Here is a 26102-nt window from a genome sequence, read left to right as displayed (position 1 = left end):
TAATGGCAATTGGCAAATGAACAGAAAAGTACTGATAATCAAAGCCAAACAACCAATGCTAACCCTGCACAACCTGCAGCATACCCATTAGTCCCTTCTCACATCCGCTCTTTGTAGTTGCTGTCAGCTTTAGGGGACAAAGTTAAGTCTGATTTCATTTAACGCATATCACAGAATGTGAAACTGGGGAAGTAACCGGTTCCGGTGGGGAGGTCGCTATTCACAGGCGGCTCTGGAGCCCAAGAGGCAAGGTGAGAGGGAGGTGGCGAGCTGCAAAGAGATGCCTCGCCAGGACGCAAAGCTCCTGGGCAGCAGCGTGGGTGCAAATTGCCAGGCGGGTGGCGCGGGCAGACGTCAGGCCCCGCGTCCTCCCTCCGCTGCTCCGGCAGGGAAGGGCAACGGTCGAACCCCCGGCCCCACAGGCCCGCTCCCCCGCGAGGGCCACCTGCAGCAGACGCGGGCAGGTGAGAAGAGCTCCTAACTCTGCCGGACCCCCATGGAGCCCCTCAGTGACGAGCAGTGCCGTGAGTGCCCCGGGACGGGGAAGGGGGCGCGGGAAGCCCTTGCTCCCCACCCGGCCCGTCACAACGCCCCGCAGCCGCGGAGCTGGCGCCCCCCCTCCAGCCGCGGTGCTCCCGGAGGACGACAATTCCCATAATGCCCTGCGCGTGGACCAACGTAGTCTGGTGGAGGGGCTCGACCAATGGGAGAGCGCAGAGGGCACCGGGCGGGTTAGGCTGCGCAGGCGGGGAGGGGCGGAGTGGAGGGGCCGGCGTCAGCGGTGGAGGGACGGCGGGAAGGGCTGTCCCAGGGCCCGGCGGCGGCGATGCCGGTCCATTCCAGGGAGAAGAAGGAGAACAACCACGATGAGATGGAGGTGGACTACGGGGAGAACGAGGGCAGCAGCTCGGAGGAGGAGGAGACCGAGAGCTCGTCCGTGTCCGAGGAGGGGGACAGCTCAGGTACCGAGGCCGCCCGCAGGGCGGCTTCTCTGAGTGGGGGGCACCGCGGCGGTTCCCTCAGCGCCCGGCGCGCTGCCCTGGGGAAGAGACCGGTCCCGTCCCCCGGCTCCGGTGGCTACCGGTGCCCACCCCCGCCGTGACCCCGCCCCCCGCTGCTCCGGCCCAGCCTAGTCCAGCCCAGCCTAGCCTGTGCTCCGGCCCCGCAGAGCCTCTTCGGGCCGCCGGCCGGGAAGAGGGACATGGCGGGGCGCATGGGCGCGGAAGCTTCGCTTCGCCCTGAGCCGCCGTGCTCCAGCGCCGGCTTGGCACCCGGGTTTGCCGGGCCGCTCCGTTTAGGTGCTGTGGGATTGAGTGTATGGCCTGCAGGGGAGAGGTGCTCGCTGGGGTCTGCACTTAAAAGGCTTGGCATACATACATACATACATGTGTGTACATATGTATATATATGTATTTCCTCGTATGCAAAATCGTGAATTTCAGTTAGATATTTTGAGGCCTGTCTTTGAGGGTGTATTGGAAGCCCTGTCAATACCATTGGCCTCTTTTGCAAAGCATTTCAACCTCTGCTCTGTTGAAGGTCCCTTCCTTTTTCCATAGCTTCCTCTGGACTGCAGATTTTGAATAATATTAGTAGGTGAAATCCAGCTTTAAAAGGATTACTTTTTCTATGCTCAATTTCTACTGTGTTAGAAGGAGGTTATTATGTTTAAACTTCCCTTGTAATTACAAGAGATAAATTATAAAATGGTCACGCACTTGGAAATGCATTGATCATTAAACACATACCCTGATTGTTCTGGAATCACCAGGGCTCCATAAGTAAGCAGGCTCCATAAGCAGTATCTTTGTCACTAAAAGGGCTAGCTGAAAAACAGTAGCTGTGGTCTGTGCTAGTTGTGGTCCTGATGTGTGTTTCTGGCAGCTTAAGTGATGCAGAGTGGCCTGCTGGGATCCTGTCCCATGCCTGTACTAGCACATTGACTTGTGGCATGAATGTTGGGCTTGGCACAGGGGAAGGAGTGGGACACCATGAACTAAACAAATTAGGCAGCTGTGAAATTATATTTTTACATACGTTGGCTTGTGATTGATTTATCTGTGTGTGTTAAAGTCTTCAATGTACAGTTAGTTCTTCGTTTTTGTTGTTAAAAGATATGGGAGATCTTGAATATTAAATCCTATGGTTTTTATATTCACACTGATGCAGTTGAGGCAAAGTCCTGCTATGGTGGCTCCATGTGGACTTGTGGAGCTTGCCCTTGTCTGGGCTGTGCATGGGCTAACAAGGTGCTGGAGCCCCACAGGTGTGGTACAGAGACAGCCAAGCTGACTCTGCAGCAGTAGAGTAAAGACTCTACTAGTGCTGGGAAAGTGTGGCTGCTATACTGGGAGACAGTACAGTCACTCGCTTAGACCTTGTTCTGAGTTAATACTCACTCTGCACCAGAGCTGATCCCCCAGTAGAAGCCTTGGTTAATCCACAAATCCAGGTAATCTGCCCATGGTTTATATAGAGCTTCCTGTGGTTTTTGGTTTGTTTTTGTTTTTTTTTTTTATCCCTTCTTCTCCCCCATTCCTCCATGCCTTTGAGATGGCAAGTATTGCTGATTGAACCCCATTTTACAAGTTAGGCTGCTGGTACATGGCTGTCCACCTGGATCGAATTGCTGGCTGCCACTGTCCTACCTCTCATCATCACCCACCCTTCCTGGTATGCTGTGCTTTCCTGTCCTGTTTCTTGCGCTGTGTTCAGTGCTTGTTGGGCCTTTGTGTGCTAAGTGTTCAGAAAAATAACCCATTAAAAAGGTAGCTAGTGAAAATATCTCAGTGAAGAGTCTGGTATGTAAATGGGAGGCACTGGGGACTGTGTAAACCAGCGCTTAGACGGACTGCAGTTCAGTAGCAGAACTGTTGTAAGTTGTAATTTTGTGAGAATATGCAAACACCTCCAACTTAAATCAGTTAACTGGACAACTGAATTTGGGACTTATGATTTGCACGGGTTTAGGCAAGAGGTGTCCTGGAGCAGGGAATTCTTTAGTTCCAGTCTGTTCCCTCATCTGAGGGAAGATGTTGCTTCAGTTGTCTAATGCAATGCTACACAGGAGATCTCTTCAGTCAGTCAACTGTGGACCATATCCAGGTATGGGCTTGAAAGAGTCAGCAAACTGATTTGGCAAAATAAGAATAGAGAATAAGCAGTCCTGAGTAGACAGTGCTGAGGCCCCTACATCTCCAATGTAATTAGGGTTTATTTCAGATTATGTAGCCTGAACCGAATATGCTTAGTTGGAAGCTGTTTCAAACCCTTGTGTTCTCCTCAGATGTTGGAACACATTTGACAGGTACCTGGAATGAAGCTTTGGGTTTAACTTGACCGGAAAACAACTTGGTTTGTGTTCACCATAACTGCTGCAAACCGATCCAGTGCCTCATAAGATGGACCAGGCATGGAACTGGCTTCAAAGCTGTGCTGTACTGAACCTTGAATGTGTGCACAGCTTATATAAACAGTTGAGCTCTTGTAGGTGGGGAGCTGATTGATACAATTACAGATCTGTTGCTGAGGAAGGCTGATCGGTCTTTCCTTACCCCTGTTCTCTCAAAGCGATTCCATTGAAAAACAAGGCCAGAAAAATGTGCTTAAACTGTCTTGGGTTGTTTGATGAAACCTAAACTAGGCAGCACCTATGTGTGCTGGTGGTTATGCTGGAAAAAAGGTGAACTTGAGTGAGGGTACCAGGGCAAGCAGCTGGAGGTAATCATGTTTTAAGTTGGAAAAGCGTATCTGATTATGTCCTTGTTTGCACAGCAATCTGCTCTCTTCCTTTCAGACGTGACTTACGAAAGTGTGCTTCATTCTTTTATTATCAGAATTGTACATGGACTAAAAAGGGAATACTGTATTTTGGATAACAAATACATGGAGAGGGCTCTTCAAGAAATTCAGATATACATGGTTTGTTACATCTTTCAGGGGAAAAGAGAGTGTAATGGAGGAATATACAAGCTTATTGGGCAGTGCGTGGGTGAGACACAGGGTTGTGAAGGACACCTTGATGAGGTCCAGGAGGAGTATTGCAGCAATAACCACTACTTAATTAGCTCATCTTAGCCTTCCTGTTTGTATTGTAGCTGGATGCAGTCTGTGAATGCCCTTTCTTCATCTCTTATTCTAGCTAATCTATGTCTAAAAAAAGTAATTTTCTGTGTGAGAAAGGAAGCTTGGTGTAACAGGTGTAAACTTGACTCTTTCTCCTCCAATTCCCTGGCTCTGGTGGAAAAAGAATTGTCTCTCTTAGTTCCAGCTTTGATGTTTGGTCTTTTTCAAAACTTGCCTTTGCTCCTGTTTGTGGTTGTGGTAATTGATACTTAAAAAAAAAACAACTTTGACATTTACATGTCCTCAAAGACACTTTGGTTGATTTTTATTGAAGGCAAATAATTCTGTTGTCTTGCCCTTGTCTTGGTTTCTTCTGGGATTAGGGGGAGGGAAGGGGGAACTGTATTTTAGGTGAATGTAGTTTGTGAATGGTTCTTTAAAACAATACAAGAAGCTCTCCAGAAAATTTCTATTGCATTCCACAGAGAAATGCTTTTAAGGGAGCACTTAAAAAGTGATAATTACAGGAAATTACATGCTTGTCTCAGTGTCTTGACAAATATGAACCTACTCCATGGAAGCATATTGCCCCTACAGACATGAGATGATTAGCACTGCAAGAAATAAGTCTTAATTAAAATTGGTAATAATAAGAAAAAATGATTTTTGAAGGATTATTTTTGTTGAATTTGTCATTTGCTTTACTTGCATTCAGCCTTTTTTTTTTTTTTTTTTCCCCAGTAGGTGCCTGAGAATACAGAAGGTGCAGTTAAAAGAAGCATAACTTGCCCTTGAGGGCTGGCACTGTTTCTAACCTGTTCTTTTGATGCTGTGTATTTAGTATAGGGGTTTTTATTGAGTGGGATATCAAATAGCATATTAGGAATGAATAAAAAAGCCACAAGTTATGCTCACCATCCTAGATGAGAATTTGGCCATTTTTTAGAGCACTTTATATAGGCTACAGCTTATTAAAAAATGCTATTTTAGGTGCTGTTACATTTTAAGTACTGTGGGGTTTTTTGTTTCAAACCAGGCTGCCCTAGTTACTGAGTTGGACTGCTTGAATACAGTAGGAAAAGAATGACTATGATTTTGAAAATGTTTAAAAATACCCTAAATACTTTGTCCAGTATGAAACTTTATGGGAAATCTGAAATGTTGAGACAGGATGGGCCTGTTAGCAAGTGTTTTAATATGAAATGAGGAATCTTCTGCTTCCAACTGATGTGAATTTTCAACTGGAAAGCCATGAGATTTGATCCTAAAACCTCTTAACTTTTTCAGTAGTGCATACTTTCCAATCTGTATGTTGTTTAAGGTCACGGGAAAGAAGTTCTGTAACTGGGGAGTTAAACATATTTCAGGACTCTGAAAATCTTCATCATTTTATTAATCTTACTGGAGGCAGAATAAAGGTGGAAGAATTGAAGAGTGACTTAGCATGTGAATTGCCATTCAGTATGAGTGATAGGTAGAATGTAGACTTCTAGGCAGAAAGTCAAAGAAAGACTTTTGGGTGTATGCATAGTTGAGAGAGTTATGTGTTATCTCAAAATGTACAAGAGAGTCAGCTGTGCCCTCAGATACCAATGCATTATAGTTTCCTTGCAACACAAGTTTAAAATGTAAGATGCAATCCTCTTCCCCTCCAACAGTGGGTACTGCACCAATCCTCAGCTAGGGTTACAGTTCTAATCTGTTTTCTTTGACTTGGAGTCCATAAACACACACAAATGATAAAATCCATGTTAATTTAAGAGAAACTTCTGAGTAAATTCCTTACTAAAACATACTTTTACAAAAGCAGAGCTGAACACATCTGAAACACGTATTTGAGTTTGAGACTAAAGTGGGAGAACTGTTGGGATCCCAGTGCTTGTTCCTGTCTGGCTTCACAGGGAGGTACCTTCAAATTTTAAAGAAGCTTTATTTTTATAGCACGTAAATGCTTTAGACAACTCTTTGAGTAGTATGACTGCCACATTCCTTAAATCTGGCCAAGTTGAAAGTTGCCCAATCAATTTTGGCTTCAGTATTATGTCGAACAGCCAAATAAAACTTGGCTCTTTAATCTGATTTTCAGTCTTATTCTGGGATTCAGGATCTGCCATACTTTAGAGAACAGTATTTTAAAATAAAATAGTATCTCTTAACAGCCTGATACTATCTTCCCCCACCCTTCCCAGTGTGCTAAGCATTCAGCTTTTTTTATGTTTTTGAAGCCTGTCGATTTTCTCACTCTGCTTTCAAATACTTCAGGTTATATCATGTTTTAAAACTTTGTACACACTGTCTTTTTTGCTTGTACTAACTGTAATGTGACAAACTGCAGTAGGTCTTTGATTTGTACATACCATTGTAATAGAGATTAATACTGCTCCACTGCCTGCTCATTTTTGTATCCAGACAGAGAGGGCTAGTGTAGTTTTTAGTCTTAAAAGCTTCTGATGATTTCAGCAAGAAGCTATGTGCGGAAAACTTCATCCGTTGAGAGGTCTGAGTGGAAGATCTGAGTTAATCAGATCCTCCAAAGTAGCTATGCTGGCCTTGAAGGTACTCCTTTCACTTCATCACCTTTGGAAATTGCCGTACTCTTTTGCAAAACAATAAGGATGAAGACTTGCATGCTGCTTTCTGTAGCTGGTGTAGGAGACTGCATAAAGCAGTTAAACCTGTCTGTTGGAAAGATGCGAGTGAGGAAGAAGCAAAAGGCTTGGAGTTGTTTATGGCCTAGGAGAATGAGCCCAGGCTGCCTCTGCTTGGTTCCAGATCCTACTTTGCCTTTCAGTCAGGATTTAGGATTTTTCTTGGCGGAGTAACTGCTTAGATTGATATGGCCTCCTTAGGACAGCCCCTTCTCTCAAACACCTGGCCTGTTTGCACCAGTTCAGCCCCAGTTCCTGACTGCATGGCCATGCCTTCTTCTGCATGTCTTCTCCTACTGGTTGATAATTGATCCATTCTACCATAACTGTATAGAGCTAATTCCAGGAGATTCTGCTATAAAGCAGTTTCAGGACATCTCTAACTTCTGAATGATGTTTAGTAACATCAGATGTCTCTATGGCAAGTGGCAAAATTTTTGGCCAAAAACTGGGTATTTAATGTACTTTACAGTTTGATTCACTTGGTAATTTAAGAAAAAAAATCAGGAATATAAATTAAAACAAAAACTGTGTAAAGAATTTAATGTTAATTATTCCTGCAGCATGCAAGTATATAAAATGAAGTTTCTGCAAAATTCTAGACTTCGCAGGTTAGAGAAATGTTTCATTAGAAATGCAGTCATTTTAAATGGTTATGAAGATGAACTACAGATATTTCTACATTAATATTTCAGCTTCAAAGAATTCTCCCAATTGAACAGGATGAAACCTGTTTTCAAATCCAGGTGTTACTTTTTTTTTTTTAAATGGGTATTAATAAAAGAAACCCTTGAATTTTATATGATAAATGTAACATTGAACTGTTCAGGGATTGCTTTTCCTTATACTAACTCCTGATATACTTGAATTTTCAGTGGTGGCTAATAACTCTTTGTGCTTAATGGTGCCTTTTGTCTGGTGTGATATACAACATTTAGTTTTTCTGTTTCACGCATTCTTAGGTACACTTTGTATTATCAGTCATGAAATTTAACCTCTTGACGTCTTAGAGTGATGTTGCTTCCTGTTTTGAGGAAGAAAAATTGCTGGTTTTGGGGTTTCTTCTAGAATTAGACCTAAAGTTCTTACTTTGTAGTTTGTATGGCAAGTGATTTCTCATATTCTTCTATAATAATAATATAATGGATAAACTATTCTTTGCTAGAATTCAGGTTTGCTTCAAGTTCACTAGAAACAAAATAGCCAGATTATTTGTTTATATATTACTTTGCTCAAAATAATTTTTTTTTTTTTTATTCTTAGAAATGGATGATGAGGACTGTGAAAGAAGAAGAATGGAGTGTTTAGATGAAATGTCCAATCTTGAAAAGCAATTTACAGACCTTAAAGATCAGTAAGTATTTTAATGCTTTAAGTGCCTCATTTGAAGATCCATTCCATGAGAATATTGTGTGCAGCTGGTGTTTCTTATCTTTTATATATGTGGATGCTACTTTTGGAGAAGAATAAGGATTGGGACTTCTGAAATTATTTGCAGAGAGTTGCTCCAGAATACTTTTATGCATTTATTTATTTTCTGGTTTTGAAATGTTGTTGCTGTGAAAGGCTGGTGTAGGTCTATTGCATCAAAATGCTTAGCAAAACCAAGGCATTGTGATTTTAGGGGAACTTGTGGATTGATTGATTTATTCATTCATTCAAGATCTTTCTTATCCTTTTATATATGTGGGACAGACCCAAGCACTGTCTTTGCCAAGTGAGCAATTAGGGTGTTTTTGCAGGGTATCACAGTGGTTTTTATAGTTGTTACCAATGAAAGTTTCGTGTGGTTACTGCAAACCAGGTACCAATACTAAATAAAATTAAAATACTGTTAGCTCCCTGTCTGTAGTTTCCCATAATATCTACATCAGTAGTAGAGACCTAGTAAGTAGAAGAGACAAAATTAATAGCCACAGTTATTCACAAGTGAATCTTACCTGTGTTAGAGCCAGTCTTTTGTATCTGTTTTAAGTTTGGCTTTTTTTTATATGTGCCCAAACAAGCTAGATGCATCTCTTCCAATTTAAATTGATGGTAATTTGGCAGCTAACTTAATCAGGTACCTGACAAGTGAAACTTTGAGGAGACCTTGTCTGTTCTTGGGCATATGCATTTTAATTGAAAATCTAGTCAGTTGTTATTACATTCCAGATGTGTGTTTATATTATGAGATAGTTCTTTCTGCTAGAGAACGGAGATATCCAACTTGCTTTGCATAAAAGGACACTGTGAGGTCTGTCTAATAGGTTCTTAGAAGAACTGCCCAACAAGCAATTTCTTGCTGCAGTGCCTAGAGAAAACTGTTTGGCATGCTCTTCTTTGGGCTGACCATGGAGCAACCTGGGAAGAGGAGCCAACTGATGAATATTGGGGCCAGTTGGTAGTGACTGCCTTGGCGTTTGGAAGACTGTCAGCTTTTGAGTTCAGTCCTACTCTTCTATCTGTTGGACAGCTTCGGTGACTGAAACCAGTTTGTGGAAACAAAAGCTTTCAGGAGCGAATATGAAGGAGGGTGGTCTTGGGAGGAAGGAACCAAGTAATTCGGGAGGTTTGGGGAGGTGGTAAGGCTGTGGTATACGAGGAGGAAGGTGTTGTGTAGACACTGGTTATTTGAGAGATTGGGATGATTGTAAGGACTAAGAAGAACTGTGATGGTGGGAATACTGCGAAAGGAGCAACAGAATGATGGAAGAAGGATTATAAGGAGGAGCAGCTGTCAGTAGGGAGATAGTAAAATTGTGAAAGAAGAAAAAGATGCACAAAGAACGGGATGTTTAATCATTTGATAAGCAGTTTTAGTTCATTGTGCTTGAAATGCTTGTAATTTATATTACATTAAATTCTTCAGAATGCAATCAGATTTCTTCAGTCTGCCAGTAAATATCAGCTTTTATAGAAGGAATGAATTTTAGGTAAAATAAAAATATTTTAAATACATTTCTTTTTGCATGAATGTAAGATGTTAATTACAAATTATCCTATGATATTTGTGATAGTATGCAGTATGTGGATTTTCACAGGAGATGAAATGAGGGTTGCTTCAATAAGAGCCTGTCTATCTTTTTCTTTGGTTTATGGTAGGGTAGGAGCAGATGGGTGAACATGAAAGTGAATGGGTGTTTCTAGCCACAAAATGGCTGTGTCTGTCTCCTGTGATGTAAGCCATATTGTTCTTATGTATTGTGGCACCCTTTCCTGTTCTCTTCCATGTTAATTCATCTCCTACTCCATCGTAAACCTATCAACAGCCATGTGATTTTTTTTTTTTCTTCTTCCTTAGAGATGGAGGTACATTTCATTTTATCTTTACTTTGTACATTCCTGATTGTCTGCATGTGTTTTCCAGAAAGGCTTAATAGGAGGAGTATTGTTCAAAAAGAATATATGCATTGGAAATTAAAACGGTAACAAATCTTAACTTTGCTTCAGTGGGTGTTCCATAACATTAACAAAGAGATGCAGAATAGTTCTTTTAAAAATATTTCTAACTTTTGTTTGTTTTTAAATAAAATACTTTTTTATTTCTATTATTTTAAGACTTTACAAAGAAAGATTAAGCCAAGTGGATGCAAAACTACAAGAGGTCATAGCTGGAAAGGCACCTGAATATTTAGAACCCTTGGCAGCTTTACAAGAAAATATGCAAATCCGAACCAAGGTGGCAGGTAGGCATGTAAAATGAGTATTGCTGTTTCAACAGTATAAACTTGCTATGCATTTTAAGGTCAATTTTTTTTTTTCTTTAGAATTGTTAAAGGAGTGTGTTTTAGAAATACTGTGGCATGGTTTTAAATGTAAAATATTTTTCAAGTCAAAATGAATAGTTTGCTTGCCTCTTTGCCCACATTGCCTGATAACATCACACTAAAAATACATCTTTTTAATGTTTCATTTGATGGCTGGCTGTCTTTGTGTAGTAAGCACAAAATTACTGAATTAAAAACTAGTAATTTTTATTAGTCAGAAAATTTGGGATCTACACACTGGTCACTGTTGAAATGAAGAGATATGTAGGTGCTATCTCATGAAATGCCTGCCAGATCATCTTAGTTCATCACATTTTTTCTTGCTCTTCTAGTCTGTGTCTCTTCTGTTCCTCTGCTCCCATCCTCCTGTTTAATATGGGGAAGGAGGGAAGCTTTTGTCCTTAGCAGCTTTTATCTAAGCTGCATTTTAATTATTAAAACTGATACTTAGATAGGCTTTTATGCTCATAGAAGAAGCAGGTAAGAACTTTTATCTTCTTCCGGGATACAACCATATAGTCATATAGAGTGGTGGGATTATAGGAAGACAAAGTTCTGTACTTCGCTTCTGTAACTTCTTTTTGTGTTATAGCTTGGCTCCTAAAGGAGTAATTCAGCTGTCTAAGGGTTACCTAACACAGGCTGTCAGAGAGCCAAAAGGCAGACGATTGTGATGTCTCTAGCTAGAGAAGCTATGCCAATATCTTTTGTAAGAAATTCAGCAGAAGCACAGTGCCAGCAAGCTGGAAAATGGCAAGCGTGCTTATACTTTTCGTAGTACTAGTGCTACTTCAGTGCTACTCAGTATGTCTTCATTGGTACTTTTGACTTCAGGCTATGAATTGGTCCATTGCATTTCTCTCTTTCCTGGTCTTCACCATAATGCTTTTCCTTAGTTGGTGAGACAGAATTTCTGGATTTTAAGATCTTAACAAAAATTTACTTGACTAGTCCCAAGTAACCCACTTGGACTTCGCAGAAGGTTTGCAGGTGAACTTGCAGAAGGTTTGCAGGTGAACTTGCAGAAGGTTTGCAGGTGAACTTGCAGAAGGTTTGCAGGTGAACTTGCAGAAGGTTTGCAGGTGAACTTGCAGAAGGTTTGCAGGTGAACTTGCAGAAGGTTTGCAGGTGAACTTGCAGAAGGTTTGCAGGTGAACTTGCAGAAGGTTTGCAGGTGAACTTGCAGAAGGTTTGCAGGTGAACTTGCAGAAGGTTTGCAGGTGAACTTGCAGAAGGTTTGCAGGTGAACTTGCAGAAGGTTTGCAGGTGAACTTGCAGAAGGTTTGATATAAAAGTGACCTTCATCCAGGCTTTTGATTTTCAGTTTTAAATGTGGCTGACTGTCAGTGTGTTCATGTAGGTGAGTGTGGAGAGGCAGAGTATTACAGATTCTCCTGATTTGTCTAGAGCAGCACTGAAGATCCATGTTCCAATGTAAAAAGAGCCCAGGGTAAAAACTGCAAGTTTCCTTGAAGTTGAGACTAGAAGTCAGGATTGTGGGTTGTATTTTTCCCTTTTGTCCTCAACTGAATGAGATTGATAAATTTATTTCAAAGAAAACAAGAAACTGCAGGACAGGCTTATTTGCTCTTACTGTTTGAGAACTTTGACAGAAGTGAGCAGTAGCAGAACTTGAGCTCCAGCAGGTAGCCCCTAAGGACCCAATTTTACCTGAGAGAGGGGAAGAAGGTGTGGGGAAAAAAAAAAAAGTTAAACTATGTTTAGCTAGACATGGATCTGATTGTGTCTGTGGTAGAAGAGAAACTCGTGTTCCTCTGTTCTCTAAGGCACTGAGTACTATTCATGCAAAATGTAGATCTTGACTATTTCAGCAAGTCAGGAATACAACTTTTTCTTTTGGAAGTATTCATATCTATACTGCTTGATTTCAGGCAAATAAGCAGCGATTGTAAATTGGTAGACCTAGATATGCCAGTCAGCCATAAATATTAAAAAAACAAAAAACCAACCTAGCAAATGATGTAAGAAAAGAAGATTTTGAATTCTAGATCAACAGTGACTTCATAGAGGAAAGATGATTGACCTAATACTTTGCGGTTTGTTTTTCAGAGGAATTGCCAGTAACGATATTGTTTCTTTTGTACTGTATTAATTTATAGTCAACTGAATTCTAAGGGAAGTTATTTTGGAGAGTTCTTCAGTTGTTAGACAGCACCATTGTGTGTGCAAACTTATCTTCTCTAGATGGTAATGCGGAACAATTTAAGTATTTTGTGTTGAATGCATTGAATATATTAAATCAAATTCTATCTTTACTTGCCAAATAGTACATTTCAGATACCTTTCAGATTTTTTCAGCTGTCTGTTTAGTAGATGCATTGCCAGAAATGTATAAGAAATGCTCCTATTACTCAGAAGCAGTATCCTTTGTATTGCAAGGTGGCTATTTCTAAGAATGGAACAGTCTTGTTAGTCGATATGATTTATTAAGGTCATGCATTATAAAGTAGGCCTTATTCCGAATACTAATTTCTAATAGCTTGTTCTTTCATTCAGTTTTCAAGCTATTTAAAAACCCCAAAACATTATTTAAAACTGATTGGAAAATAGAAGAGGCCATTTAGTGCTTAATGTGTTTGAAAATTGAGGATATCCAGGATAATTCGATCAGAAATATGGAACAGACCTATTTTGTAAAGTTAGCATGATCACTGGTATAATTTGTTGACTGATAGGGGAAAAAGTGAAAATAACATTAATTTTTTCCTTAGATCTTCAGAATTAAGGGATTACTTGTTCTTATTTTTAATCTGTAAAGCTACCAGCCACTGTAAGTCCCTATGTAATATTTTCCAGTATGTACATGTTTTGGGACTTGCAAGCAGTCTTACAAGAGAATTCAGAAATTGGGTATTACCTAAAGAAAGTAATATTGCTGTAATTTGTCTGATTACAGGTATCTATAGAGAGCTTTGTCTGGAATCTGTGAAGAACAAGTATGAATGTGAAATTCAAGCCTCTCGACAGCACTGTGAGGTTGTGCCAGCTATTTTACATTGATAGATAATCCCATCTATCTTCACTGTTTGTCATGCTTTCCAAGTTTAGCGCATGCTTTTATTATTGCTGTTATTTGCTATTTTAATGCAAATTTCTTGTGATATTTAAGTCCACGTAAGAGGTTGTTCAAAGCATATAAAAATTAGCTTTATATTGGTTTAGCTTTGTGTATAAATAAGGTTTTGTATTTTTCATTAACAGGTTCTTATTGATAGATCCCCACATGATTTTTTTTTTACCTTTGATATAAAAATATTACCAAGAACAGTAACTAAAATACATGCTATAATTTTAGCAAAAAGCACCTTACATTTTAATAATAACATTAACAATAATAAATATATATAACATAAATGTATATAATAATGTCTTTTTAAGATGCCTTGGACAGCTAGTGATAGAGTTGTCGTTTCAAAAGCAGTTACAGGAAAAACATATTTCTCTCCGTGAATGTAAACATTCCTGTTTAAGCATCTAAATAATGGATACAATAGTACAATACTCAAGAACAGATATGTCAGATGCTGTAACATAGCTGCTTAGATCCTGAGGTTTATGTCATAGTCTTCCTCAGCACCTGCTATAATTGCTTAAATGTGTTTTCTTCTGAGTGGTTCACCATAATCCTGAGGTCTGTGACTCCTACTCTCCTACACTCCTAAAGCAAGAGTGTGCACACATACTTTAAAAAGAATTTCCATTTTCTTGATAGCTTGGGGAAGAACAAGGTATAATGAAGAACTGCTCATTACTGACTGTCTTAGCCTCCTGTGAATATTCTTGCGGTTGGACAGAATCCTGTAACACTTGCAGGGTTTCTCATCTGTGATTGAATGATTTGCTTTGGCTGTCTATTATTCCTATTTAAGGTGGTCCTTGTCCCTTGTTTTGCTGTTATGCTTCTATTGTGAAACCTTCAGAATTCAAATGTTGACCATCCAGTAAGGGTCTCTCAGGGGTAAAGCTCTTTTAAAGTCAGCGATGCTGCTTGTAGAATCACTGTTCCACTGGAATATAACCATTCAGCAAGAATACCCCTGATGCCTGTAACAGCTTTTCACACCTTATTTGTCACCAAGTGCTTGCAGCAAAGCAGATGTCTAAACAGAAACACTATTTAATTTTAAATTGAATTTTAAAATGATCTCAGAGCAGATAACACTCCTTTGGCATTTCAGGTATATGTAAGAGGTTTCTGCTTTTTCAGTTCCTTTGTGAACTTTTTTTTATAATGAGGGATTGAAAAATATATGAAAGGAGACCTTTGGAATTTAAATACATTGTAAGTTGAAGGGAATGGTAAAAATGACAGCTATTTAGTAGAACAGGGTTCTTTGTTTTTGTATATTCCTCAACTGTTTTGCTTCACTCCAGCATACTCACTTGAACACTGGTAAAGGTAAGTTTCTGTTAGTATGCTGTGCTATGAGCAGGAGCAGTTGAGGTGCAGACATCTGCTGACTTTGCTCTTGGGACTGCAGCTTCTTGCACAGGCATGGTAGCAAATAGCTAGATGCAGTGACTTGTGCTGCTTAAGCTGTTTTTTCAGTGAGTTCAAGGCCTCTGTTTTCCAGACTTGTTAAAGATACTGCTCAGTGAAAAAGAACTTCAAAATGTAACAGTCAGCGGTATTTCCTACTCATGTTCAGAAATGTGCAAGCTTATGGAAGAACAGTAAATTTATTTCCTTGAGGCTTGGAACTCAGCTTAATTCCAAGTTACTGGTTTAGAGAGCTTAGTGTTTTACAGTGCTGCCTTTAAGAGGGTAACTGATCTATATAGACACTGTGTAATTTTGGTATCAGTCCTGTGTGGTGGACTATAATTGAGAGCAGTTTACTACAAAGTTGATTTTCTTGTTCTGAAACACTTAGAGATGGAAGAGAGTGTAGACTGCACAAAACGCTGCAGAAAGTTCACATCAGAGTGTGTTTTTATTTGTCTTTGTATATAAAAAGTACTAATGACATACCCCACATTGAAGGCATTATGTCAATCTATTTGGATCAGAAATTGCCTTTTAAAAGGACGAACTAGCTAACTTTTCTTAAGTAGTGCTTTAAAAGTGTTTCTCACAGCTCTGAGGTAGACAATTTTGCTTTCACAACTTATTTTATATGCTCAATAAATTCTTTCTTCTGTGGGAGGGTATTTTTCAGATCTGTGAAAATAGACAAATACTGTGGTAATAGATAATTCTCTATAAATGGCTGCAGCTTTATTAATATTGGAGGCAGCTTAATAAAAAGCTTTCCATGAAAACATTAAATTTTCTGATCTGTAATGAAAGATGGCAGAGGTCACTACTTTACAGTTATTAATTGTGAATAAATCTTTGCTATCCAGAAGGAAAATACTGTGTCAGAATAAACAGTTATTCTGGAGATCCAGCTGCATGCTTTTATATATTTAGTTATTCTTGGTACTGATATTTGATAACTATATTTACACTTATGCCAAGTAAGCATACATCTTTAAGGAGCTAGGATCTCATGCTAAGAAAATGGATAGAGGGAAATGTCATACGGGTTACAGCTTCTGAAAAATTTTCACCTAAAGCTATCCTTACTTTCTTTCTGCTGAGGCTTTAAATTGTTGTCATACGTATTTAGGTGATAGAAATTAGTCATGTAAAAATGTGTAATTTCTTGCTTTTTTAGAGTGAAAAGCTTCTGTTGTATGATACTGTACAAAGTGAACTAGAAGAGAAGATTAGAAGACTTGAAGAAGACAGGCATAGCATTGACATTACCTCAGGTGGATGGAAATTCAAAGTTGTTGGGTTTTTTGTTTGTTTGAGCTATTTTCGTTTGTGGTTTTTTTTAATCTTCTGGTAGCTACATACACATAGTATGTCTGGGGAGTTTCAGGTTATCCACTAGAATGCTATTCAGCTGTAGGCTTGGAGGGGGGTGTTGAATTTAAGCTTAAAAGAAGCCTTGGTCTAGTAATTGTCAGCATCCCTTGTGTGTTTTGAGAGTATTAATCTATGACTATGTAATCAGGTAACACCTTCATTCTTTCTGTTCAGAAACAGTATCTCACCAGAAAATGTGTTATTTTACATCTAGGGCAATGTTTTCTGCTGTAAAAAGAGTTAGTGTAGTGTTTGTGATACATAGCATGTTCTTATTTTGTCTTTTCAGAATTATGGAATGATGAGCTACAGTCCAGGAAGAAAAGGAAGGATCCGTTTAGTCCAGATAAGAAGAAACCTGTTGTTGTATCAGATATCCTTTTACTGAAATCAGTGTTCTTTCTAGTAATGTTCACTGTTTTATTGCTAGTCTTACTACATATGTCGTTAAAAACAAGTTGAAGTGATAACGCAGTCTCAGAATTGATTTTTGTATGGCAGATGTTATTCTAATTCAGATTACAGAAACCATGTTGACACATCCCATTCTGAAAATGGAAATTAAGATTCTCTTATCTAACTACCAGTTTCATATAGAGAGTATTTCTAAAAATTTATTTTTCTAACTCTTCAAAAAACAGAGCCACAAGGCAAAAGCAGAAGAGTTAGGCATTATGTTTGTAAAGTATAACTTGACTTGTGTATCTTCTCCTGTATAGCTTTGCTTCTCATACTGGGACATTTTAACCTCAATTTATTATGTCTTAACAATTCCATAGACTTTAGAACCCTCTTGCATTAACAGTTTAAAATTCCATGAATTGAGATGGGAGTGGACAGGGGGATGGGTTTGTGGGTTTGGCGTTCCTGTAGTGTGAGTATAGTATTTAAGAATTTTGCATTGATGACTTCTTCATAGCTGTTGACAAGCATGCATTGCAGCTCAAACTTTTTAAGGTATAACACCTAAGAGATGGTATCATCTTTCTCCAGAGAAAGAAGGAGATGCCTTTGCAAACTGAGTGTTCTCTCTACCCCTACCCACAGCCTAACATTTTTATAGTATAGAGATGTGGTGGCTTAGAAGTTGCCAGAATCATGGAGACTACCTAAAAGAGACCAACTTCTAAGAATTGACATTATATGGTATAAAGGCCATTTTTTATTGCTAAGCTGCTGCAAAAAATCCTACTTCTGCAAGGTTTTGTAACATGAAGAGGAAGTGGGAAGGAAGAAGTTTTTGAAAAAACTGTCATTGCTGGGACATTATCCTGCAGGGTGGTTGATTTAGTGGAACACATCCCAGATGGATGATTTGTCCCAGTAACAACTGTTCTTCCATTAGGATGTGTTACAAATTCAGTTTAGTAGAGATGTTTTTTAACTAGTGCTTGTCCTGGTTTCAGTTAGGATAGAGTTAATTTTCTTCATAGAAGCTAGTATGAGGCTATGTTACAGATTTGGGATTAAAATAATGTTGATAACATCCTGATGTTTTGAGTTGTTGCTAAGCAGTCAAGGACTGTTCAGCTTCTCATGCTGGCCTGCCAGCGAGTAGGCTGGGGATGCATGGGAAGTTGGGAGGGGACACAGCCAGGACAGCTGACCCCAACTGACCGAAGGGATATTCCATACCATATGACATCATGCTCAGTGCATAAAGCTGGGGCAAGAAGAAGGAAGAGGAAACGTACAAAGTTATGGCATTTCATCTTCCCAAGTAACTGTTACGCATGATGGAGCCCTGCTTTCCTGGAGATGGCTGAACACCTGCCTGCCCATGGGGAGTAGTGAATTAATTCCTTGTTTTGCTTTGCTTGCATGTGCGGCTTTTGCTTTCCCTATTAAGCTGTCTTTATCTCAACCCATGAGTTTTCTCACTTTTACTCTTCCGATGCTCTCCCCCATCTCACCGGGGGGGAGTGAGTGAGCGGCTGTGTGGTGCTTAGTTGCTGGCTGGGGTTAAACTGCAACAGTGCTTAAAGCCAAGTGGTATTAATCAATGCAAGTACGAGTGACCTCATTAGTTTCTTAACTCCTTTTAGCAATTTCAGTGCCGTGTTTTGTGAAAATGTATTTTCTTTAGCTCTTAGTCATCCTTGTCTTCAAGATGATGATATAAATGACATCAGATTCTGTGAAGTACAAGTACCTTGCCATTTTAGACTACATTCCAAACAGAAAATATTAACATAGTATTAGGTCTAAACCCCCAGCTATTTCAGGAAATTCAGTAGGCTGAAAATCCTTTCAGTTGTGAAGTAAATTAATTTGTTCTTTTCGCTTATGATCTTAAAATAGTTGTGGACATGTCAGTTTGTACAGATCTGTGTAAAGCAAATACCTTGAAACTTTACATGGATTTTGATTTGTAATTCTTTGCTACTTAGAAAAACAAATTTGAAAATGGCTAAAGATTCTTAAAATTTCAAAATGAGTGTAAGTTAAAGCTCTCATATCCAATTCTAGGAGATTTTGTTTTTAAACATTTGTAGCACCTTTTTTTAAGCTTGTTTTTCAGAGGTGAAATGGGGAGAAACAAAGTAAAAACTGAAGACTGTTGTAATGGAATAGCTGTGCTATATGTAGTTTGGTTTTGAAGTTCGTGTATTGTTCTAATACACAATTTTTACTTTACAGTTGATAGTTCAAGGAAGGGGTGTTGCCTTTCTATTTCCTGTTTTTTGGATATTTGATATTCAGATGTGGTGCTGTCTATACTTTTCTCTGAAAGATATGTGATGTAGAATACTGTAAAAATAAGGATTTTATTAAAGCTGATACTAGATGCTGATATGCAGTGGTATACTGAAATTGCAGTGAATTTCAATTGTAATTCGTAGTATTGCAAATAGAATGATTTTTGGAACTGTTAGGGATGGAATGGTTGTATCACAATTGTTTCTCTTATCCTCATGTTGAACTCCAGCAGTTTGAATATCTATCTTACTTAGCTCTTTTAATAATTTTGAAAATGTACTTCTAGGTTGCACAATTCCAAGAGGCATTTATTCTTACTGAGCTTTCACTTCATGTAGGTATTCTTTGTGTGAAAGATGGGCAGAACAGAGCTATTAATATATTTCTATGAACATTAGAGTATTTTTATTATTGCTGTTTGAAAGAGTTTTCCCTAACTTTTCCACGCCCCTATATAGTTTATATGTTACAAGACCTTGATATACTTGAAGACTGGACAACAATAAGGAAGGTAAGATGAATGGCTGAATGCCAGTGGCTGTAGGTTTTGTTTGGGTTCTTGTCTGGTCCTTTTGCCTCTTAAAAATATGTAAATGTGTTTCTTAGATGATCAAAACTCTAAATAGATTTTTATTTCTTCAGCTAATCATTCCAGTTCAAGCTATGTTATTGCTACTTTTTCTGATCCTACCCAGATCATGCAGAGGAATCCAATAAAGTAGTGGAAGAGGTTATCTCTAAAATGGGTAGTCTGTAATTTTCCGTGATAAAGTGAGCCTAAAGCCTGTGTCAAGATGATCTGCTTTCTCACAGTCTAGCATAATTGGATAGAAACTATGATAGGATAGTTTGATAGGATTTTGGCTTAAATTAAGATTTTTTTTTTTAATATATATCATATGGTATGGTTTCACATAGTAAATAGTTTATTTTATGAAGATTTCTATGCTTTGATCTCTCCATATACTTTTTTTTTAATAAAGTGAAACGCTGTGTTTTTGCCAGATTATAAGAGAATCGGGGTTTATAGGTAGAGAAATTTGTTTGACCAATTGATACATTTGGAAAAATAAATCCAGCTTTTAAGCACAGAGTGCCTTTTTCATATCATTAAAGTAACTTACTGTAATGAAACACTATCCTTGCCCTGCACTTGCAGTCATAAAATACCCCTAATATCCTAGTGCTTCCCAGCTTATGGAATAGCAAGCTACTTATGTGAATTCAAAAACTTGGTGGGAAATGGCTTTGAGTCAGTTTTCATCCTGCTTTATACTTGTAAATATTTCCTAAACAAGAAGTAAAATGTGATGCCTGTGTGAAAACTTGTCTGACTTTTCCTATCACGTGAGAGGAACAGACACAAAATAGCTTTCCCTCAGTTTCTTTCCTGTAGTGTAATGTGAGTTTAAACAATAGCAACAAACCGAGAATCCACTAGGGATTTTGCCTTTTCTGGAAGTAATTTTAAAAAACAAAAAGCAAACAAACAACCCCAAAAAACTCTTAGATTTTTTTTTTTTTAAACCTACTTCAATACTACATGTGATCTAGAGTTTGCATGAGAGAAAATTTGCGAACTTACGAGTATAACGTATAAGTCAGTTGGTTGTTCATATAGCATTTTGTTTTTCAGAATGAGTTAATGTCACTTTGTATTTCTTGACAGAATTACATGACAGCAGTTTTGGGGGTTTAATTTAGAAAAACTCCTGAGTTGTTTGAAATCAAAACTTACTAAAGGAGGTGATATTTTTTTCACCCTCAAAATGCTGTTTTATTTAGTTACCGAGTCATTGTTGAACACACTTTTATTTTAGATTTGTTATGATTGTGGTTTTTGCATGTAAAAGCAAGTATCCTGAGCTACGCTGTACATAACTTCACAAGTAAAGCTGGCAATTAAGAAAAAAGGACTATGCTCGCTGACTAACTTCATTTTTTTTTTTTTGTGTTTCAAGGCGATGGCTACACTGGGGCCACACAGAGTAAAGCCAGAACGTAAGTAAACGTTGTTTGGTTTCACAAGACACAACTTGCTGTGTGCAGTGATGCAAACTGCCTCTAGGCAGATCATATTTATTTTAGCCCTTGTATAGCGATAGAGAATGGGGTGAGGTAGCTGGAAGATGTGATTTTTGGTTTTCCTCTCTCAGGTGCTGATAGCTTGTAGCTTGATTGCTGATGACTGTGTTGACATCTGAGTTCTAGAAAATTATCAACAAAAATTTCAACTCCTAAAAGTGGGTTACACCAATTAATATTAGCAAGCTAGTAGCAAGCAGTGTTACACAAGATGAGGCGGGAAACTAAGAGCATCTGGACCTTAGGGGTGCAGTCTAAAGGATGCTCATATTCACTGCAAGCTAAGACCCTGAAAAAGGAGAGCTGTGGGAAAGGAGTGGTTACTGATATTTGGCACTGAGGTGAGAAGCACATTACTGCTAGGTAAAATCAAATACTTGGAGGTGATGACTAAGGAGGAAAAGGGAGAAGAAGTGAGCCCATGGTGTTATTTCTTTAGAGAGGTATTACTACTTGCATGTTGTGGTAATGTGTTCATGAAGAGGTTTCAGGTTCTGCCACTTGAAGTCTCTTTTTGTCGTATTGCTTTACTTGACCTGTGAAAATTCATATCACAAATATGAAGGTTGTGGGGAAGATAACTCCTACCTGAAAATGGAAATACAGCTTTTAATTTATCTGACTGGAAATAAAGTATCTTGCTTCCAATTTTCTCGCATTCTTGCCATAATCAGGAGAGAGGCTAATTTGGTAATGGAAAAAATGTGTAGTCTATGTAAATAACTTGATGAAAGTTATTTAAACATTTAACTGACTTCTGCCAAGTCAATATTAAATTAATTTTATTGATCACTTTAGCACCCGTCAAAATAGAAAAGCATCTACATAGTGCTAGATCTGAAGAAGGAAGACTCTATTATGATGGAGAGTGGTATGGACGTGGACAGACAATATGCATTGATAAGAAAGATGAATGTCCTACAAGGTAAAGATTACGCAGTTTATGCAGCTCTGTACTTTCATGTTAAGAAATAGATGGGATGATGGCATTGAAGAATAAGGCTTATTTGGAAATACTGCCACCTCAGTAACATGTATTAGTTCACATTGGAAAACAGGCATTGTCAAAGAAGATTGAGTGCTGGACTTGTGAGAGAGGCTAGTAAAGGTTGGACTGAAGATAATGAGATGTTTGTCAAGTTAGGATCTCACTAGCAGTTTAAGCTCTTACTAGTTTCTGAATAGCCTTTGAGTATCTTGGGATTTTGTCGCTTTGAGAATTTGACCTGTTGGCCCAGCCAAAAATACTTAAATTATAGAAAACCATTAAAGATAAACTTTGTTTTCAGTTGATTAATGCTCTGAAAGAAAAAGAGTTGGAACTTTTTTTACAGCGTTTCCTTCACTTAACAAAGGGAATGGTCTACCTGGGAATGGTCTAAATAAACTTTCAAACAAATTTGCACTGTAATAAGATATATAAATGTACTTTCTCTGTATGGATAATATTTGTCAATTCTAAAAGTTCAGTATATTTAAAACAATAGTTAAATTTATATCTTACATTTTACTTAATGGGGCAAATCAATCTAAGATCAACATTGATTAAATATGCACAGCTACCCAGGAAAATTAACTTTAATGTCATATAGCAGTAGTTTACTGTAAAACTGGCTGTTTCTTTTCTTCCCTGTGTGTGGTGAAGGGAGGAGATTTTGGTGATTTGAGTGTGTGTTCAGGGCTGAAACAGGAAGGTATTTTCGCAAACTATATATTCTTTCTGAATTTAAAAAAATATGAATTAGTTTTGCAGAACATAACAGTTTTACTGGGCCACAAAAAGGTCTTAGTATCCAGTGTCTGACAGTAGCCAAAAGGTGATGCTTAACGGGGCAAGCATACAGTGGAACTTTCCCAGCCTTTCAAGATTTCAGCAACTTTTAAAGCTTGAGACTTTCCTGGAGGGAGTTTTAGCACACTCAGTATGTGATTTTTCTTCCATTAACTGTTTTAATGTCTTGTTTTGAGGGGGTTTTTTTTGTCACCAATTAGAATTTATTATTTTTCTTCGGGGAGGAGGGAGGGGTTTGTGCATTTACTATTTGTATTAAGGTTTACCACAAGGAGCATAAAAGCAGGGTTCGTATAAGAATGATTCAGCAAATAAGTCTTTGACTTTATTTCTTATGGTCTTGGTATGGTGACTAACAGTTGAATACTTCCTTTGCTTTAAATCTTGGACTTCAATCTGTTGAACTGTTTCCCAAATACTTTATATTCGAAGTAATTTCTGGATAGATTTTCCAACGGATCTGTTTTTTACCACAGGTAGTCTATTGTTGCGTTTTTTATGGGTGACTTGTTCTTTTAAACCATTGAAGTATTTGTTCATGTTGAGGGTTTTCTCATAGGAGAAAAAATAGATAGATGGCTGAAAAATTAACTGCCTTCACTAAACACACATGCAGTTACAAAAGAATTGTGTTAAAACTGTCCTTACAATGGACCCAGTATCTTTTGGGCCTAGCATTTACAATACAGCTGCAGTTTTGAGGCTTTTTATTAGCTTACAAGTTTTCTAAATTCTTCTTTTTCTTCCCCTGACCCTTCTTCCCTCGTTTTCTGTAGTGCCATAATTACAACAATTAACCATGATGAAGTTTGGTTTAAAAGACCAGATGGAAGCAAGTCCAAGCTGTATATTTCTCAGCTACAAAAAGGAAAATACTCAATAAAGCATAACCACAACTGACCGTTGCTAACCAGATATGAAACAAGTGGTATTGCCATGCTTGATGTGCCATGGGGTGAAAGTTGTATTTAATAGTGTTTTGTATTCCTTATAAATTTACAGCAGTATCTGATGTGTGTTTGTAGCGCTGTATGTAAACTTCATATGGATGGCCTTCAGAAGTCTGAGGATGTTAAATCATGTTGACATTTTACCTCTAAATTGGGTCCAGTGCCTAAGATATGAAGTATGCTCTTCAAGTATAATGGCTCAGAACTTCTCATATTTGTAAAATGAAAAGAAAAAAAAAAAAGATTTTTTTTTCCCATTGTTGACCAGTTGCTGTGATAAAAATTATAACCATAATTACCAGCAACTCGCTTCATTTTCAGTGAATGTCATGCTTCTCTTGTGGTTGTAAATTCAGCCTGTTCAGCTGTTGCTTTTGAATACATTGTAACATGCATAAGCATTCTTTTATCCAAAGTGGACCGATTTATTAAAATTATTGCCCTCGACAGCTCTGCTAGTACTGACTGTGTTACATTTTGTAAGGTTTACTATATTGCTTGTAATGAGGCAAAGCCAATATTTTGAGCTACATTTTTTGAGGAGCACTTTTCTACTTTAGGACCTTAGTCTACAGTAAGCAAATTGTTGGTGATTTTTTTTTTTTCTTCTTCCCCAGATTGCCACCAAAATTTATGCATAAAGTAGACAGTGTTGCTCCAACCTGTATCCTACAAAGAACAACTTTGGGGATGGTTATGTAAATACTGTTGCATGCTCTGCTTGTTTGGTCCACAGTTGTATGAAATACTATGAATCTTTTTCTCAAATGGAAAATATTTCCCCAGAAATCATCTATCTTGGCAAATTTACACTGACTTTTTCACCAAACGCTATTTTCCAGATTTCTGTACCCTACTTCATCTTATTGTACACCAGAATTATTTCATGCAGCTTAGAAAGCTGAATTTCTCTTAAATCCTCCTGTTTAAGCCACGGAGAAAAGGCCTAAGTCCTTGATGCTACTGTGATGTGCTTGGAGCATCTAGAATGATAGATGGGATTGCTGAAGAATTATTAATGCATTGGTTACGTGCACTTTAATCTCCACTTACGATGATTCTTCTTGGAGAAAGAAAGCATCCATTTGCTTTAAATGATCACAGCAAATAAGTATTTTTTATTGTAACATATAAATGTTTTATTCATATATTAATTGTCTCTTCTAGTGCAGGGTGGTAACTACTTTCCAAATGCCAAATCAGTTTCCGCTGAGTGATGCTTTTCTACAATTGTAAGACATTATTAATCAAATGTACATAAAGTATCAATTGACATGTTGGCTTTTAACAATATGAACTGTATGTATACAGTTGTTTGATAAACTTTTTGTAATAAAATATTCGTATTTTTTAACTTAGTATATAAATAAATGATATGTGGTAGTGGACATCTTTTATGTTGTTTTGCTCTTTGGTTTTCTAGTTTTGTTGGAATTACTGATAGGGCAAGTGCTAAAGGGAAATCTATTTAAGTTTTCAGAAGGCCTAAATCTTTTTAAAGACCTTTGATTTGCACTTTTTTCTTTTGAATTTTGAAAGTTTGTATGTATAGATTTTGCTTGGTTGGTTTTACAATTTTTTTCTTTAATATTTTATGGAAGCACTATTCTGCACTGTTTATAAATCTAATTTAAGCACTGTTAAGAACCTCTTAGCTACTGATGTGTTTGAAATCATTTGTATTCAGGGCATGCTGGGCACCCTAAAGTGTTTCCATGGTTTAGCCCTTTCTTCTTTCCTCTCCTGTATTCTGCACCTCTCTAGCTGGAATTGATTATTTCTAAAGCTGTTTCTCATCTGATCTCCTTGGGTGTAGAACTTTGCTTTGTACAGACCTGCAGTTTGGACTGACACTTGGTAAGCGTAACTTCTCTATTTAGAATAAACATCATTCATATCAACATGACAGGTAATAAGCATAGCAGTATGGGTTGGTGATCAAACAGCTGGGATCTACCTGTTCTGTTACTAGAAGTCCAAGAAACTGAGCTGTGGCTTTCCTTTTTACATGTAATCACTTCTGTGTATGTGATTGGAAAGGTATGAGGTTGGTCTTTTTTTATAATTGGTTAATTGTTTCATGCCTAGACAAATCATATTTGATACATACTATAAATCTTTTCAATATTTGAACAGTTAATGGTTTGCTTGCTCCATCATAAAATGTAAGGGGTGTCTTCAACAGGTTTTAGTCCTTTGAAGTACAGACACTGTTAGCCTGTTGTCCATCTCTTA

General features: G+C 38.2%; 1 protein-coding gene across 1 annotated transcript; it reads left to right on the top strand.

The window, feature by feature from the left end:
• Positions 1-526: 526 nt before the first annotated feature.
• BRMS1L (BRMS1 like transcriptional repressor) lies at positions 527-23817 on the top strand (the record flags this gene model as incomplete). Its single annotated transcript, XM_081999954.1, has 10 exons — positions 527-962; positions 7977-8067; positions 10254-10381; positions 13380-13459; positions 16144-16240; positions 16630-16706; positions 19468-19551; positions 21002-21041; positions 21924-22050; positions 23694-23817. Exons 1-10 carry the CDS (start codon positions 827-829, stop codon positions 23815-23817), a joined length of 984 nt encoding a protein of 327 aa, XP_081856080.1. The 5' UTR covers positions 527-826.
• Positions 23818-26102: the final 2285 nt, after the last annotated feature.

The sequence above is a fragment of the Phaethon aethereus genome (assembly GCF_964289735.1).
Source record: "Phaethon aethereus genome assembly, chromosome: 5".
NCBI classification, from domain to species: domain Eukaryota; kingdom Metazoa; phylum Chordata; class Aves; order Phaethontiformes; family Phaethontidae; genus Phaethon; species Phaethon aethereus.
Note: the sequence above shows the minus strand (reverse complement) of the source record. Positions and strands in the feature narration are given on the sequence as shown.